At 36.9% G+C, this 19174-nt stretch overlaps 1 protein-coding gene across 5 annotated transcripts in view; it reads left to right on the top strand.

Annotated features, from left to right (window-relative positions):
- RABGAP1L (RAB GTPase activating protein 1 like) overlaps positions 1-19174 on the top strand; it is an 802606-nt gene that overhangs the window by 56484 nt on the left and 726948 nt on the right. For 2 of the 5 annotated variants that reach the window (XM_040446723.1, XM_040446727.1), the window contains exons 2-4: positions 9821-10001; positions 11558-11750; positions 17230-17440. In XM_040446723.1, the coding sequence (XP_040302657.1) occupies positions 9864-10001; positions 11558-11750; positions 17230-17440 (542 nt within the window). In that variant the 5' untranslated portion in view covers positions 9821-9863. The remainder of the gene's footprint in view (positions 1-9820; positions 10002-11557; positions 11751-17229; positions 17441-19174) is intronic. The other 3 variants (XM_040446724.1, XM_040446725.1, XM_040446726.1) reach the window with 3 other exon arrangements.

Here is a 19174-nt window from a genome sequence, read left to right as displayed (position 1 = left end):
GGGTGGGAGGGAGGGGAGGGTGGGTGATGGGTATTGAGGAGGGCACCTTTTGGGATGAGCACTGGGTGTTGTATGGAAACCAATTTGACAATAAATTTCATATATTAAAAAAAAAATGAAAAAATGTAAAACAAAACAAAAAAAAAATATTTTTCATTTAGGGGCACCTGGGTGGCTCAGTCGGTTAAGCATCTGACTCTTGGTTTCAGCTCAGGTCATGATCTCATGGTTCGTGAGTTTGAGCCCTGTGCCGGGCTCTGCACTGACTGTGCAGAGCCTTCTTGGGATTCTTAACTTTTCCCTCTCTCTCTACCCCTCCCCCACTCATATTTGTGTTCTCTCTCTCTTTCTCAAAAATAAGTAAATAAACTTAAAAAAAAAATTGGGTGCCCAGGTGACTCAGTTGGTTAAGCATCCAACTTCAGGGCAGGTCAAGATCTCGTGGGCTGTGAGTTCAAGTCCCATGTTGGGCTCTGTGCTGACAGCTCAACACCTGGATCCTGCTTCAGATTCCATGTCTCCCTCTGTCTGCCCCTCCTCTGCTCTCTCTGTCTCTTAAAATAAATAAACTTAAAAAAATATTTTTTAAGGGGGGTACCTGGGTGGCTCAGTTGGTTGGGCATCCGACTTTGGCTCAGGTCATGATCCAGTGGTTTGTGGGTTCAGGCCCCACATTGGGTTCTGTGCTGAGGGCTCAGAGCCTTGAGCCTGCTTCGGATTCTGTCTCCTCCTCTCTCTGTCCTTCCCCAGCTTGCACTTTTCCAACTAAGCCAGCCAGACACCCCTTTAAGTGAAGGCATTTAAAAAGAGGTTAATGAATTAGTAAACCATTGCTGTGGCAATGCTACATAACAATGCTGAAATATTTGCTGGCTTACAAAACAAATATTTAGGTTTTTAACTCATGGGTCTGTGGGTCTGGAGGGAGACTCTACCTCTTTCTGTGTATTGGATTCAGGTCTTTTTCACAAGTTGCATTTTGAGTCTTTTGGCTTCTTGGTCCACTATCATCATCATCATCATCTTCCTTTTTTTTTTTTAATTAAAAAAAATTTTTTTTAAAGTTTGTTTATTTTGAGAGAGAGAGAGCACAGTCGGGGGAGGGCAGAGACAGAGGAAGAGAGAGAATCCCAAGCAGGCTGTGTGCCGCCAGCACAGAGCCCGATGTGGGGCTTGAGCCCACGAAACTGTGAGATCATGACCTGAGTCAAAAATCAGGAGTCAGATGCCCAGTTGACTGAGCCACCCAGGTGCCCCTCTATTGCCTTTTAAACCATCCTTTGTAAGTACCACTTGTATTCTTCTTTTCCTCTGGTAATTATTTCAAGTAAGTCGTTTCTCCCCTTTTTTTATTTCATCAGATCAAGTATACTGTTTATCTGGGGAATTGTCAACTTTTTATATACTATCTTCACTCACCTAGATTTTTGTCCTTATATTTACTATATGAAACTTATTAAAATATATCTTTTATGTCTTTTTGCTTGCATATAATTATATTAGGACTTATTAGGTTTCATGTGACAGAAACTCAAACTAACTTATAGGGCACCTGGGTGGCTCAGTTGGTGAAGTTTCTGACTTCGGCTCAAGCCATGATCTTACAGTTTGTGAGTTCAAGCCCCGTGTTGGGCTCTGTGCTGACATCTCGGAGCCTGGAGCCTGCTTTGGATTCTGTGTCTCCTTCTGTCTCTGTCCTTCTTTGACTTATGCTCTGTCTCTCTCAAAAATAAATAAACAAACAAAAAAATTTAACTTACGCAGGGGTGCCTGGGTGGCTCAGTTGGTTAAGCGCCGACTTCAGCTCAGGTCTAGATCTCTTGGTTTGTGAGTTTGAGCCCTGTGTCAGGCTCTGTGCTGACAGCTCAGAGCCTGGAGCCTGCTTCAGATTCTGTGTCTTCCCCTCTCTCTGCCACTCCCCGACTCACACTCTGTCTCTCAAAAATGAATAAATATTTAAAAAAAATTTATTAAACTAACTTATGGAAAAATAATTTATTGAAAGGGATATTTCATAGAATTAAAGAAATAGTGGATTTACCAAGACTGAGGTTTGGAAGAGATAGAGCTATACCTCAGGATTGTCTCAAACAAAATGGTAGGGACTCGACTAAGACTCTCCTGCTTGTCTGGCTTTAGGATATACTTATCTCTTTCATTGCATATTGACCTTCTTCATATGGGGGAAAACATAGCTACCAACAATTCTTAGTTTATCTAAGAATAACTGTCATGATGAAGTCTTTGGTCACCAGTCCAAAAATCTTAGGAATTGGGTTAATTGGTGTAAGTAGTTTGGATTCAGTGCCCATCTTTGGAACTGTTTGGCCATGGTGTTGAGGTTTCTATAAAAACCATGAGATTTGAACAGAGGGAAGGCTTATTTTCAGAAAAAAAGGTCTTGAGATTATTGCTGGACAAAAAAAAAAAAAAAAGGTATCCACTAAAGTAATGTGAATTACTAAGGCCCTTTTGTGCCCCTTTGTGCAGGAGTATACTTGCATACATCTATTCATGTTGGTGTGGCTCTTGCCTGAGAACTGGAATAATGGATGGACTGTTTAGTAAATAGGAACTATGGTAGGTTTTTTTTTTTTTTTTTCCCTAAAGACTGGATGGTTTTTTTTTTAAAGCACAGAATAATTATAGTTGGTAAATGTTGTTCCAGATTATTCATGTCTGTTTTCTTATTGTAAATTAAGACTATTTCCTGTTTCCAGTGTTGTAACAGGCCTACTATAGTCATTTGAATTCTCATGCCTAATAAAACTTGCAGCTTATCTTGTCCAATTTTGACTCACACTCATATATTCAGGGTTCTATTTTAGTTCAAGAGCTACTTGAAAATGAATAGGTGCAAACACATAATCTAAAAGCAAGAAGCTGGCTAACCACATTTGGCACGAAAAGAAATTGGACCATGTGCACCACGATTTTATACTTTTGAATGTGTTCAGTTATTTTGGGAAGAAGATAGCTTCCAGTTAGACTCTGCTAAATGTTGCTACACTGTTTCTAGTGTATATGTGAAATTGTAGTTTTAGGCATCCAAGTGAGGTGTTAATTTAAAATATATTGCTCATTTCACAAAAATGATGTGGACTTAAAGTGAGAATTAAAAGCCATTTCACTGGGTAGAATTGGTAGAATTGCTATCAGTGTGGGGATAAGCGTGTATTTAAGTGATTCAGTCAATCAAAAATATTTATTGAACTCCTTTGAGAAGGGAAAAAGGGGATGAATAGAAAAAACATACATCAGATTTTCTGTAGGACTGATAAGTTTCCTGTCCCTTATTCTCTTGTACCTTTAAAATGCCTAAAGAATAAAAATGTGTATGCCAACACTGTAGTTCCCAGTATTTTTTTTTTTTTTTAATATCTGAAGAGACATAACTTTTTTTTGGTCAGATTTTACAGTCTAACTTTTGGATTATAATAGGGTAGCCTTTTAACCAAATGCCTTTAAAAGTCGTTTTGCTTTTGTGCACTCTTCTGTTTTACATGCTGAGTTGAAATGGATGTATTAGTCTTGAGTTCATAGAACAGTGAGCTCCGTATTATTTAAAAGACCCCTGCAAGTTTTCCAGCTGCTCTTTCTTTTGACTGGAAGAAATAATAGTAGATTGCCATAAAGAGAAAGTAACATTAGCATATTAGCATATTGCTTCATAGTAGTAGATTTAATAAATTATGTTTTTTTTTTAATTTTTTTTTTCAACGTTTATTTATTTTTGGGACAGAGAGAGACAGAGCATGAACGGGGGAGGGGCAGAGAGAGAGGGAGACACAGAATCGGAAACAGGCTCCAGGCTCTGAGCCATCAGCCCAGAGCCTGATGCGGGGCTTGAACTCACGGACCGCGAGATCGTGACCTGGCTGAAGTCGGACGCTTAACCGACTGCGCCACCCAGGCGCCCCTAATAAATTATGTTTTGAATTGACTTGTGAAATGGAATTCTTCAGCACATCACATGGAATGAGAATCTTAAGATTAAGTGACTTTAGAATTCATTCAGTCCAACTTCCTATCTGATGCGGGAGTCCATTCTGCTACATCCAAGATAATTGACTTGTTTACTAAGCAGATATTTTTTGAGCCCATGTTATCTGTGCTGGCACTGTGCCGGGGATGTGTTGGTGAGTAAAATAAAGATAGACATGGTCCCTGCATGTCCCCTAACAACTTGTAGTTGAGTGCTCAGTTGGTCATTCGGTCTTAGCAGGTAGGGAAAAATTGACATGTTGACAACATTGAGCTTCTAATCCATGAACATTGCGTATCTCTTCATTTATTTAGATCTTTTAAATTTCTTTCATCAGTGTTTTATAGATTTATTACTTATAGATCTTATATGTATCTTATTAAGTTTATACCTAAGTATTTCATCTTTTTGTGATATGGTAAATGGTACTGCTTTTTTAAAACTTCAGTTCCAATTGTTCATTGTATGTAGGGAAGAAATCGACATTTGTTTACCTTGTATCCTGTGACCTTCCTATACTTATTAGTTGTAGGAAGTTGTTTTTGTTTTTGTAGATTCTTTGGGATTTTCTACATAGATAATTATGTAATCTGTGAATAGAGACTGTTTCATTCTTCCTTTACGATCTCTATACTTTTATTTATTATGGTGTTGAATCAGAGTGGTGACAGAGGGCATCCTTGTGTTCTTCCAAGTCTTAAGGGGAAAGTGCCCAGTTTCATAATTAAGTATGTTAGCTGTAGGTTTTTTGTAGATACTCTTAATCAAGTTGAGGAAGTTTCATCAATCGCTAGGTTGCTGAGAGTTTTTATTTTGATCATGAATGAGTGTTGGATTTTGTCAAATGCATTTTGTGTGTAACTGACATCATGATTTTTCTTTAGCTTATTTTGATATGTTTTATTACATTGATTAATTTTTGAATGTTGTCAGTCTTACCTTGGGTGTAATTCTTTTTACATATTGTTGAATATAATTTTGTAATATTTTGTGGGGCATAGAGAGAGGGTGACACAGAATCCGAAGCAGGCTTCAGGCTCTGAGTTGTCAGCACAGAGCCTGATGCCAGGCTTGAACTCAAGAACTGTGAGGTTATGACCTGAGCTGAAGTTGGACACTTAACCCACTGAGCCATCCAGGTGCTCCTGAAATATTTTAAAGTGTTGGCTTTGCATTCTCAGATTTTTGTATTTGTGTGCAAGTGTGCAAATTTAGTAAACATCTGCATTGAGGTTCAAAGAAATGGAAATGTTCAACCAAATAAAGTAGCATTGGGCAAACTTCTAAAAGTATTCTTAAGGCCCTTGGAGGCAGGGTTTTATGCTTGTAATGAGTGCTGACTTAATTCTGAGGAACATGAGAAATTCTGGGCTGTGTTTTGAGGAGATCACCATATTACTTTTGGTAAACTAATAGTTTTCTTGTTAGCCTGGCAGAATATCTAACATTTTCTTGGGCTAAAGAAAACCTCTTAAAAATGGACATCTTATTTGAATTGTATAGCCATTAGTATTCATTAACATGCTGATTTATTTATTTATTAAAAATTTTTTTAAATGTTTTATTTTTGAGAGAGAGGGAGAGAGAGAGCGCGAGCATTAGTGGGGGGAGGGGCAGAGAGAGAAGGAGATACAGAATCCAAAGCAGGCTCCAGGTTCTGATCTGTCAGCACAGAGCCTGACACGGGGTTTGAACTTGCAGACTGTGAGATCATGATCAGAGCCGAAGTCAGCTGCTTAGCTCACTGAGCCACCCAGGCGCCCTTAGCATGCTGATTTAGAGTTAATGGCCAGGGTAGCTATTTATCACTTACACAAGAAGAAATTTTTTCTTTTTCTTTTTTTTTTTTTTTTTGAGAGAGCACACGCGTGCACGTTAGTAGGGTAAAGGGGCAGAGGTAGAGAATCTCAAGAAGGCTCCATGCTCACCATGGAGCCCAGCATGGGGCCAGATCCCACCACCCTGGGGTCATGACCTAAGCTGACTGAAATTGAGAGTCGGACACTCAACTGAGTGAGCCACCCAGATGCCCCAAAGAAGAATGTCTTGGGAGAAGACATAACTTTTGATGGAGAGAGGAGAGGTGTGGAGAAGGTTCATTGTGTATGTAGTGACAGATACCAACCCTCAGTCTCTAGGAATAGGTGAGGAAACTTCAAGAGACAGTATAATGTAGTGGTTCAGAGCATGTACTTTGAAGTCTGAATACCTGGTTTGAATCTTGGCTCTGCATTTGTTTTTTTGTGAGAACTTTAGCCTGATTGGTGCTTTTAACAACAAATTGTTCGACGCATTTGTTGAATATCTACTATGTACTAGCTGCTACACTAGGCATATGATATTCTCAGGTAAATGAAAGAGTTGGAATTAGGGTTTATTTAGATAGCCTTAGCATCAGGGGGTGGCCTCAGGGTTCCCCGCCTTCTTTTCTATATCTCATCGTATCCTGCTCTCACCCATGCTCACTGTGATCTAGCTATTATGGCCTCCTTTCTCATAAGCCTTTTCTCATATCTGGGCTTTTTGTATTTGTTGTTTCTTCTACTTGAAGTTCTTTTCCCCTATTTCTTTCCATGGCTCACTCATTCTTATTAAGCCCAAACGTCAACTGGGTCCATATTGCCTCCTGTCTTCTCATTACCTTTCATAGTATATATTCCAGTACGTGATCTTGATTTATTTTTTTCTATGTTATTTCTCTCTTCCATAAGAATGTTAGCTCTAGGAAGACTGGAACTAAATTGGTCTTACTCATCATTTAGTCTCCAGGTCCCATGATTGTTTCTAGTGCATCATAGAGACTCATTAAATATTTGTTGAATGGATGAATGAAAGCTGATACCTTAGGAGTCAGCCATATGAAAGGAGGCAAGAGCTAAGACCCTATAGTGTAAAAGAACTTTCGGTAATTAAAGAGCTGTAATGGTAAAGTGACAGAGGGAAAGGTGTGTTGGGCTTTGTAAGTCCTGGCATAATTTGGATTTTATTTGAATTTTAGTGAAAAGATTAAAAAAATTTCCTTTTAAGTTTATTCATTTTGTGAGAGGGTTAGAGACAGCATGAGTGGGGGTGGGGCAGAGAGAGAGGGAGGGAGAGAATCCCAAGCAGGCTCTGCGCTGCCAGTGCAGAGCCCAATGTGAGGCTGGAACCCATGAGACTGAGAGATCATGACCTGAGTGGAAACCAGGCTTAACTGACTGGGCCACCTAGGCGCCTCAGTGAAAACATTTTAGAGTAGAGTTCTAATGTAATCTAATTTATTTTCTGAAAGATTTCTTTGGCATCTCTGTGAAGAATAGATTAGGGGAAGAGAGGACTGGAAGTAGGACTTGGGTTAGGAGACTTTTTTAGTAGGTGAGAACATTGCCTGGATTAGGTTGATAAAAACGTCCATGAAGAAATGGGATAGATGTGGGATTTATTTTGGAAGTGGGGTTAACATGACATGTTTATGGGAGGAATGAAGAAGTAGAGATGAATTAAGAATGATATCCAAATTACTTATTTGAGCAACTTGATAGAAAGTGGTGTTATTAACTGAAATGGGAAATCTGAATGAGAAATTTGGAGGAGACGTTAGGAATTACATTTGGGTCACATTTAAGATATTGATAAGAATTCCACATGGAAATATAAAGTAGAAAGTTGGGGGGCGCTTAGGTGGGTCAGTCGGTTAAGCATCTGACTTTGGCTCAGGTCATGATCTCACAGTTTGTGAGTTCAAGCCCCACGTCCGGCTCTGTGCTGACAGCTCAGAGCCTGGAGCCTGCTTCAGATTCTGTTTCTCTCTCTCTCTCTGCCCCTTCCTTGCTTATTCATTTTCTTTCTCTCTCTCTCTCCCCCCCCCCCCCCCAAAAAAAAAAAAGTTGGATTCCAAATGAAGACTTTAGAGGACATTTGGGTTGAGAGAGAAATTTGGGAGACTATTACGTATAGATGGTATTTAAATACATGGCAATGAGAGATACTGCTTAGAGAGATGTGTGTGGCAAGGAGTCACAAGTTCAGAACTTGAACTTGGGGAATTTCCAGCATTTAGATGTTAAGTTGAGGAGTGGCAACTTGGGCTTGAAGAAGGATTGGCCACAGAAAGAATATCTGGAATGTGTAGTGTCTTGGTAATCAAAGATTCTTGGGGCAGCCTGGAAGGGCAAAGATGTGGCCTCTAACACATACTGTTTTCAGAAACGTTTACTTGCAAAATGAAAAATCTTTAGAGGACAGAAAAATGTGCTTGAAGGATTTAACATTTAAAAGGAAGGATATTCACATGTCCAACAGAATGAAATGATGGCTAGCTAATTACACTATCCTAGAATAGTTACTCTTTATTTTAAAGTTACTGGGAATTTTGAGTTTCGATGAAGATGGAAGTAATTATTAAAGTGTAACTGGAAGCTGAGAGTAAATCTTTTTTTTTTTTTTTTTCTTTTTTCTTTTGCCAAGAATAATGGTGTTAGTGTCACCTAAAGGCAAAATGAGATATTGCAGCCATATTTATGTGGGGCAGAGAACAGAATAACTTAATTGGAAGGAGAAAAAGAACAATTCTGGGTAATTTTAAGGCATGCATCAGCAGACTTGGAGAGTCCTGTGTTCTTTAGCCCCAGTTTACTTGTTCTACCCCTCTATCAACATTACCCCTTTGGTCACTGAGCAGATTAATATACCGTTCTCTTTTGTCTTTTACATTTCAGCTCAGATATTTCCCTGAGTTCTTTCCTACCACCTTACTTAAAGTTGTCCCTATGCTTTTTGTAGCTAGTCATTGTTACAATAACATATTTTATCTTCTTCATAGCCTTTAGAGTGATTTGGAATTACATTTGCTTACTTGCTTGATTTCTTACTAGATGTAAGCTCCAGGAGAGCAGGCAACTTGTCTGCCTTAGTCACTCCTATAACCCTAATGCTGAGTACTGTGTTTGTTATGTAGCACACAGGTTCAGTTAAATTAGCAGTGTGAATATTTGAACTTCTGGAAGTGATAGACATTGTTGAGTTTCTGTGGTGTACAGATCTATCCAGAAAGCAGAATTACACTGTATTTACACTGTCACATGAATGAAATGTGAAAGCCTTGGCCTTTTCCCCACCCCCTTGTGCTGATAAGTGGTAGTGTGTCTGGAAAAGAAAAGATACATGGTTTAGTGTATTGAATTCTTTTTTTTTGGGCGAGCGCAAGTGGGGGAGGGGCAGAGAGAGGGGGGCCAAGGATCTGAAGTGGGCTCTGCACTGGCAGGCTGATAGCAGCAAGCCGAGCCCATACAGGCTTGATACCACAATTGTGAAATCATGACCTGAGCTGAAGTCAGATGTTCAACTGACTGAGCCACCCAGGTGCCCCTGGGTGTTGAATTCTTATTAATTAGTAAACTTACGTGACACAAAGATATTTTAAGGTACAATACTTTTAGGAGATACGTTTTTGTAAACATTTGGATTTAATTATAAAGTAATTTCAGTGACTTTGTGTATGAATTTGGTTTCTAGTATCATGCTTAATTATTTCCTCTATTAAAAAAGAACAAAAATAGTAGTTCTAGGAGAAATGAATCAAGCAGTGGTAAATCTGTTTAGTTGAGATATGGGCGGGTTTGTGTTGTTTTTCAGGGCACAATATGGTTCTTTTAGTCTGGGAATTCAGGGTGAAGGGAGTACATTTGCATTATGTGGCCCAGTCCAAGAAGGTAGCCTCCCTAGTTTTGAGATAATTATCTAGCCAACAGAATTCTTTTTCATGTGGACCATTTTTAAAGGGTGAGTATTGATCATGTTCTTATTCATGCTGTTTTTTTTTGTTTGTTTTGTTTTTTTGTTTTTAAATCTCTGTAGTTTTGACCAGGTGGATGTGGGAAGAGAAGTTTGTAGAATTGAAATGGAGGTCAGAGCTTCATTACAGAAGGTTAGTGGGTCATCAGATTCTGTGGCTACACTGAACAGTGAAGAATTTGTTTTGGTTTCTCAGCATGCAGATGATACGTCTACAAAAGATGATGAAAAACCTGAACTGAAGGTATTTCTTTCTTTCTTGCTTTTGTTTATTTACAGATGATACTATTTTAAATTATTATTTTTTTAATGAGGTGAGACTGATCTTGAGAGATGTGTAAAATACGAAGGTTTTTCTCAAATACTGACCTTGAATAACGTCAGTCTTTGATTTATGCAGAAGCTAATTATTTGGTTTGTGTATTTTTAAAGTTTTTTGCTTTTGGTTCTTTATTTTTTAATTCGTAATTTTAGGAAGAAGGAATAGAAGGGAAAATAGAAAGAAAAGGATAATTGGGGAATTTGCCTTAAATTTATATAAGACTTAACCATTATCTGGATATTTTTGTCTCTCTTGCTGCTGGATTTTTAAAGTTAATTACATAAATAATTATGTTTTATTTGTACTTAAGAAACAACTGTATGGTTTTTATGTTTTAAATCAGCTGGTAGCATTCTAGTATGTGATTGAATAGGTGGCTTGTCTGAATTAAAAAAAAAAATTAATGTTTATTTTTGAGAGAGAGTGAGAGTGGGGGAGGGGACAGCGAGAGAGGGAGACAGGATCTGAAGCTCGGGGCTGACAGGAGGGAGCCTGATGAGGGGTTTGAGATCCTGACCTGAGCTGAAGTTGGATGCTTAACTGACTGAGCGACCCAAGTGCCCCTTGCCTGAATATTTTTAAAGTATATGTCTTACATTTTTAGCAATTGAGTTTTTATTTGAATATGATCCATTTTCAAATTTTTGTTGTCTTTCCTAACTCAAAGAAAAAGAATCAAACAAACCCATATACATGCATGAGAATTGCACAAACACCCTCTAGAAACAGGAGTAGAGAAATTAGTCTGATATGCTACATATTGTTTGACTTTTATTTAGTATTAACTGTGGCATCGAAAGTATATATGAATCTAATAAAATTTTATAGAAATTATAGTATTAAATACCCATTTTACATTATGTTGAGTATATATAGTTTTATAAGTGTATTAGAATAGTGGTTTTATTTAAATTTAAGTAATAGGTATTTAAATAAATGGCTTTAAATGTATTTAAATATTTGCATTGAAAAATAAGTATCTGCATTTTAGTTAGTGTGTTTAATTTAAGACCTTTATTAGGCTTTTGATCTCACCTGCTTTTAAGAGAAGGATGAGTCAACTTAAATGTGAAAAAATTACCAAGCAAGCAAAATTTGTAAAGAAATCACAAATACGTTTATGCTATGATAACAAGAAATACGGCCTTTTGAATAACAGTCACAGTAGACAGTGTCCACTTAAACTTACCTGTTTTTCCCTTTAAAACACATAAATTTAAGATTACCTGGTTTTTAGAATGTGTTCTTAAGGAAAAGAAGAAAAAGAAAGAAAAATCTCTGTAAATTAGATCTTAGATCAGATACAGTTAGGTACAAGTGTATAAATTCTTAGTATTCAGTAACTTAGATTTAAATTTAAAATTTAGATTGTTTTAATTTCTTCTAGAAACAAAATATTAGAAATAGAAATAAAAGAAACCTTGAAAAGTCCAGAACCATAATATGATTGAAACAGAATCATCTTGCTTTGTCTATAGATTGTTTCTAATGGTGATGAACAATTGGAAAAAGCCATGGAAGAGATTCTGAGAGATTCTGAGAAAGGGCAAAGCAGTCCTCTTGCTGATTGTCAGAGTTCCAGTGAGAGTTCAGACCATTCATTTGGAGATGTTTCAGCCAGCCAAACAAATAAGCCATCTCTTCAGTTAATTTTGGATCCATCGAATACAGGTACTGCATTGAACTTTTAGACATCATAAAAGAAATGGGATAAAGTGATCCTGAAAATTTTAAGATGAAAATTAAAAAAAAACCCTGTTAGCTTTGTTTTCTAAGATCAGGGCCACCAAGTTTTTGGTTCTGCTTAAGAGTTCCCACTTTGGTTCTTAATGGTTTTTTTTTGTTTCTTTACCTGTAAAATCAATGTCAGTGTTATTTGAGAACAGGCACTATGTCTGAGTCTTCATTTTACTCCTAGTACTTGGCACATAGTAGGCACTCAGTAAATACTTGGGTATCAGGAAATAGTGTAATGGGCACAGTGTTTCATATAATGTGCCTTTTTACTCAGTTTGGTTATTTAAAATTATCATTTGTGAAAATTCTAAGTAAAATAGCATATCAATTACATCAGTGTATTTGATAGGTGTATTGGGGTGCATGTGCTTCTTTGAATCAGCATTTTGTATCCTTTGGATAAATACCTAGTAGTGCAATTAAGCAATAGCCAAATTATGGAAGCACCCTAAATGCCCATCGAGTGATGAATGGATAAAGAAGATGTGGTGTATATACATAATGGAATACTATTAGGTGATGTAAAAGAATGAAATCTTGCCATTTGCAACAACATGGATGGAACTAGAGTATATTATGGTAAGTGAAATACGTCAGAGAAAGATAAGTATCATATGATTTTACTCGTGGAATTTGAGAGACACAATACGTGAACATAGGGAAAGGGAAGGAAAAATAAGATAAAAACAGAGACAGAGGCAAACATAAGAGACTCTTAAATACAGAGAACAAAATGAGGGTTGCTGTAAAGGAAGTGAGTACGGGGATGAGTGAATGGGTGAGGGGCATGAAGGAGGGCACTTTTTGGGATGAGCACTGGGTGTCATGTGTAAGAGATGAATCACAGAGTTCTACCCCTGGAGCCAAGACTATACTGTATGTTAACTAACTTGAATTTAAATAAAAAAAAAATACACCTTGATAAAAATATAAATGCATCCATGATTGAGTAGGATTTGTAGTAGAAATATCAGCTTATAATGCAAAATGGTTTTGGGTACAAGAAAAGCCGAACAAAAACCAAGGCCACTTTCTATAGCTGGTTTAAATACTAGAGGCTCTGATTGTGGTTTTTTTGTAAACTTCTCAGCTTTTATCATCTCTTTTGTCACCTTTCTCTCCAACTGGCTTCCTTTATGGTCATAAAGTAGTTAGCAGAAATTGGTAAGTAAGGCCAGGCAATTTGTTGATGGCTGGTGGCAGAGACAAAGGCTCTCTTCTTTACCTATTGAACAAAAGTTGTGAGTTTCACTCAGTTGAACCATTTTATAGTAGTTAGGGAATCACATGAACTAATAGGCCTTGGTTACATTCAAATCCCTCAATAAGTCACACTGACAGTCAAGATGAGATTATCTTGATTGGCTTAGAACCAGTGATCCATTTCTGAATGTTGGTGTGGTGTAAGTATAGATACAGGCCAGAGTGGTACACAGTGTGGCTATGATGGCCCTAAATTACATTGTACACAAAATTTATTCCTAGTGAATCAAATATTGAAATGTGAAAAATAAACGTATAAGAAGAAAATATTGGAGACTATTTTGTGATTGGGTAGGAAAAGCCATGTCATAAAATACAGTTTTATTTTAATACACAAAAACCTAAATCTTCTGAAAGAGAATGGTACCATAATAAATGTGTTTTTTTTTTTTTTTTTTGCTTTGACCTGCATTAACTAAATTGTTAGGTAACACATTTTAACACTAAAAAACAAAGATACTCATATATCATAATCATGGGGTTTCCTCCAAATGGACCATTAATGTTAGGCATCCCAAATTGCAAGTTTTTTTTTTTTTTTTTTTTAACCTGTCCCACTGATACATCCTCAACCATTTTATATAATACATACAGCTTAATGACAGGGTAGGAAAAGATATTTATAATGTGTTGGGGGGTCTTTAATAAAACCCTCTGATTTGGTGACTCACTATGAATACTTCTAGGTCTCAACATATAGTCATACAGCTAGAAGTAAGAACAAGAGAATTTAAGGTAAACATTTATGTATTTTAATTAAAAATGTAGGATTGGAAATAAACCTTAAAAAGCATTAATTTTTATTCTTGATGAAGGGAACATGAAAGATGATATTACTTATTATGCTTTGCTTTGCTTTACCTTTTGAATTTCTTGAGTCTCTCTACCCCTTCCAAAAAAATTAAAGCATACTGATATCACATTTATATAATTATTTTTTGGTTAATATATTAATCAAAAGGAAGGAATACCTTTTATCTGCTAATGTAGCTCTGATGGGTTGTTGGAATTGTAATTATTCTTTACAGTGGCTTATGATTCTTAGTTCTGAGTATATTTGATAGGGACCATGTATTGTGTGCTCTTTTTGTGTTCTCAACACCCCTTACACTAAATACATTTTTAGAAAGATCTCAGTGGATAAGAAGAAATTTCCTTTGCTTTACAAGTAGGTTTTTAGTATTCTTTTCTAGTTACATATTTTTAGTTTTATTTTCAATAAAGAGACATGTTATGCTCTGAATGTTCTCCTCAGAATCCATGTTGAAATTCTAACCCTCAAAGCGATGATATTAGGAGGTAGGAAGTGATTAGGGTCATGAGAGTGGAACCCTCATGATTGGGCTTAGTGCCCTTATGAAAGAGACCCCAGAAAGCTAGCTTGTCCCTTCCACCTCTGAGGACACAGTGAAAAGATGCTGTGACCCAGAAAGTGGGCTCCCACCAGATGCCAAGTCTGCCAGTACCTTGATCCTGGTCCTCCTGGCATTTAGAACTGTGAGAAGTAAATGTCTACTGTTTATAAACCACCCAGTCTGTGGTATTTTGTTATAGCAGCCTGAACAGACTAAGATGAGACATTTCAGCTGCCTTTTCCTAGCTACAGTCAACACAGTTTTTGCTTACAGAATTACTGTGGTTGGTTTAAAATGACACATAACTTCAGTGGCAAGGAACTGTATCTAGAAAGTATCTAGATTTAAATGGCCTAGAGTGAATATTAAAGGTATATTGTTTTTCAGTTATAAAACCAGATAGATGAAAGCTTTTGTTTCAATATCATGATAACTTGTTGGTTTTTGTCATGTGATGATCTTATATACTGGCTGCTTGGATGCAAATCTAATAGGAAATTTTTGCTAGTTAAAATTTTTTTAATGTTTTATTTTTGAGAGAGGGGGAGAGAGAGCGCGAGCATGAGTGGGGGAGGGGCAGAGAGAGAGGGAGACAAAGAATCTGAAGCAGGCTCCAGGTTCTGAGCTCTCGGCACAGAGCCTGATGTGGGGCTGAACCCACGAACGGTGTGATCATGATCTGTGCGAAGTTGGCTGCTTAAACCAACTGACCACCCAGGTGCCCCAACAGGTCTAGGTTTTAATGATATACCACTTCTTGTATACTGTGAAGATCTTCCATTTCTTTTCTTACAGACTTTATGCTTTTGTTGTCATTCATTTTGCTTGCACATGTTATAAATTCTACAAAATGCTAATTTTTACACCCCCCTCCTTTTTTTTTTTTTTTTTTTTTTAACACAAGGGAGGCTTACTGAATACATCTCAAGGGAGCAGCAGGCAGGAGAGTGAAGGGGAGAGTATCTAATTTTTACTTTGAATAATCTGTTATATTTTAAAGAAGTTAAAAAGCAAAGAAGTCTTGCCCTCATGTTTTTAACTTCTGAGGCTCTTCAGTTTTCCTCTAGTATCATTATTCTTTATCCCAAGGAACTTCTTTAATATTTTTTTCTTTTGTAATTTAGAATCTGCTGTTATAGCCACCCAGGGAATATTTCATTTCAGATCTTACATTTTTTAGCTTTAGAATTCCTTTTGGTCTTTTGTCTTTCATTTTTCTGTTTATTTTGTTAGGTATTTTTCTTTACATCCTGTATCATATTTATAATAGTTATTTAAAGGCCTTGTCTGCTTATTTTGTCTTTTTTTTGGATCAATTTCTGTACTGTTTTTCTCTACTTGGGGTTTACACAGTTATATGAATCTGAATTATACAGATTAGTACAATATTTTTTTCAGAAAGCTTTTTGTCCCTTTTTTTGTTTTTTGGGGTTTTTTTGTTATGACTCCAACTATATGTAAGTTAGACCATATGAACTACTTTATCTGTCATGTTCATCAGTTACTGGAATATGATTTAATCATAGGATCTTGCAAATAATTGTTTCATGAGTGCTTGCTAAATTAACAAAAAATTCACAGAATAATAAGTCTAGTAAACATACTAGCATCCAGCTTTAACATGTGTTTGTGTTTTTTTTTATTTATCCCTTTTGAAATATAGCACGTTGAACTGATTCAAAAGAGGGAAAAACATGTTTCAGTGATTGAAGAACATGGTAGACGAAATAAATCATTTTGAATGGCTTTAGTTTCTCAGTAGAAGAAAAGTAGGCAATGAGGTTGCATGTTTCAGTATGATATTTGGGAGCTGGAGTGGGGAGGTTGGGAATGGCTTTTGTGAATTATTTATTAAAGTCCTATAGGTGGAATTGTGGTAATGAGGATTTGAGCATGGTGCAGAGATCTAGTTTGGGTGAGACAGGCATGCTTAATTTTGTGTAAAATGGATATGGGTAATGGGAAAAAGTAGAGACTAGCTGAATATGGGTTTTAGGTGTGGATGGAAAGAGTGGCAGTTTAATAGTTTAAGAGGTTTAAGAGGTTTAAGAGGGAGTTTAATAGTGTCTGATACATGCAGACGGATACTCTGACCACAGTTGGGCCTTTGCTGCAAGCTGTGCTTAGAATTAAAGAGAACGACTTTATCTTATTTACTTTTTTAAGAAACTCATCAATGGGGAGGGGAGAATTGAGGGAGGCAATCATAGGATCATTATTTTGATGAAGCAGTTTCCATTGGAATACTTGCATAGTTCATAGAAGCCAGCAAGCTAGGAAGGGTTAAACATGGGGCTTGCTTTGTTATTGGTATGAGATGTGTCCTCGTAATATTGTTTACCTTTGCTTTGGAAGTTAGGCTTCTTAATAAATTGGGTGCCATGCAGGACCATTACAGCCAAGACAAACTTATAACTGATTTTAGCTTTATTTAATCCTCATTAATTTTAGGCTACTTCACACTGCCTTTAGTGTAGTTTTTTTTTTTTTTTTTTGCTTTCTTGTTCTATATCATTTGAACTCTGCTTTTGATTTTTTAAAATAAAAATTTTAAATTTCTTTCTTTTTCTCTAAAAAAAGTTGTAGCTAAGTAAGTTAATACTTTGAGAGACTTGAAAGTACAAAAATTCCATAACTCTGATTTCAGATGTAGGATAAACATCAAAAGAAGTGAAAACACAGACCTAAATTTTGTTTGCAGTTTTTCATTTGTTTTTGGGCAGTAGGTGAAATTATACTGTGAAGTTTTTCATTAACCTTTTGAGTGTGTGTGTGTGTGTGTGTGTTTTCTTCAGAAATTTCTACACCCAGACCATCTTCTCTAAGTGGATTACCTGAAGAAGATAGTGTTTTATTTAACAAACTGACCTACTTGGGATGTATGAAGGTTTCTTCCCCACGTAATGAAGTGGAGGCTTTACGGGCAATGGCAACTATGAAATCTTCGAGTCAGCACCCCTTTCCTGTTACTCTTTATGTGCCAAATGTTCCAGAAGGTTCTGTGAGGTAAGCTCTAGTCTTTTTTAAATTCCCCTAGACATGCATGAAATTTTTTGTGTGGTAGTGATGATGTTAACGTCATAAATCAGGCCTAGGCCTTACTGTGAATTTACTTTTACTCTGCAGACATGAAAAGTAAATATGTTTAGGATTACACCATGTTGCTTATTTACAAGAGGCTTTTACAAAATTATGCTTAGAGTATTATGAATGGAAATAGAACTTTAAAAATACCTATAATTTGTGTTTCTTTATTCAGAAGGAATTTAAAACCTGCCTTCGTCTTGTCATGTAACTGTGGTTCAAAAATCAGAGTTTTTGGTGAAGCTGCATATCTTACACTTTTTACATCAGACTAGGAAGAAGCAAAATGGCTTTTTCTCTTATGCTTAAGTAGGAATAAGAATTAAATATAAATCAGATAATGTTGTTCTACACTCAGTGGCCTCCAGTCACACTTGTGATTATATTCAAAATCCTTACCATGTCTGGCCACTGATAAACTACTGCTTTGACCTGGTTTTTTATCTCTCTCATCTCTCCTTACCTCCTTTCTCTTTTGCTTTCTCACTATGTTCACTCACTACATTCTGGTCATGGTAGCTTCTTTGTTCTTTCTCAAACACTGTCATGATTCCTACCTCAGGACCTTTGCATATTCTCTTTCCTTTGCCTAAACAATCTTTTCTTGGTTTCCCAGTGGCTTTTTTTTTTAAACTTCTTTACAGTTTCATCTCAAACATCTTATCAAAAGAAGCCGCCTTTGATTGGATTATGTAACTATTCGTCTTTTCCCCCTTATTGGACCTTTTTTTTTTTTTTTTTTCCTTCATAGCACTTTCTCTGACTTGGTATTGTACATACATTTGTTTCTTGGTTTATCATCTAACTTCCTCACTGGAATATAAGGTCCATACAAGGAGATTACTTGTATTTTTCTCTGCTTTAACTTTGGTGTCTTGAGCAGTATCTGGTTCATAGCAGGTTTTCAGGAAATGTTTGCTGAATAAACAAATAAAATGAAAGTCTTAGGAATTAGGTTGAATGTATCATGAACCTGTAATATTCTCAGAAATCCAGTTTAATCTTTTTTCAAACTCTTCCTGAAATACCTCATTCTTTAAGGTTTAGAATGTGAAAAAGTGAAGGGGCGCCTGGGTGGTTCAGTTGGTTGAGTGTCTGAGTTCGGCTCAGGTCATGATCTCACGGTCTGTGAGTTCGAGCCCCACGTCGGGCTCTGTGCTGTCAGTTCAGAGCCTGGAGCTTGCTTCGGATTCTGTGTCTCCCTCTCTCTCCCCCTCCCCCACTCACACTCTGTCAATCTCTGCCTGTCAAAAATGAATAAATGTTAAAAAAAAAAAAGAAATACGCAAATGGTTGCAATTAACAACAAAAACAAATTTTTAGAAGTCAGTATTATAATTTGGACATTAGCTTTAAGACATACACTATGCAGAACAAACAGAAAATTGAATCATTAAGGAAATGAAAAGGAAAAGAGGGGCGCCTGGGGGCTCAGTTGATCAAGCGTCCAACTCTTGGTTTCAGCTCAGGTCAGGATCGCGCGGGTTCGTGAGTTTGAGTCCTGCACTGGGCTCTGCACTGACAGTGCAGAGCCTGCTTGGGATTCTCTCCCTCTCTCTCTGCCTCTCCCCCACTCATGCTCTGTCTCTCTCTATCCAAAAATGAATGAACGTTAAACAAAAAAATTAAATGCATAGGGGCACTTGTACCCCAATG

The sequence above is a fragment of the Herpailurus yagouaroundi genome, unplaced genomic scaffold (assembly GCF_014898765.1).
Source record: "Herpailurus yagouaroundi ecotype Mexico unplaced genomic scaffold, PumYag 195, whole genome shotgun sequence".
Lineage (NCBI taxonomy): Eukaryota > Metazoa > Chordata > Mammalia > Carnivora > Felidae > Herpailurus > Herpailurus yagouaroundi.
Note: the sequence above shows the minus strand (reverse complement) of the source record. Positions and strands in the feature narration are given on the sequence as shown.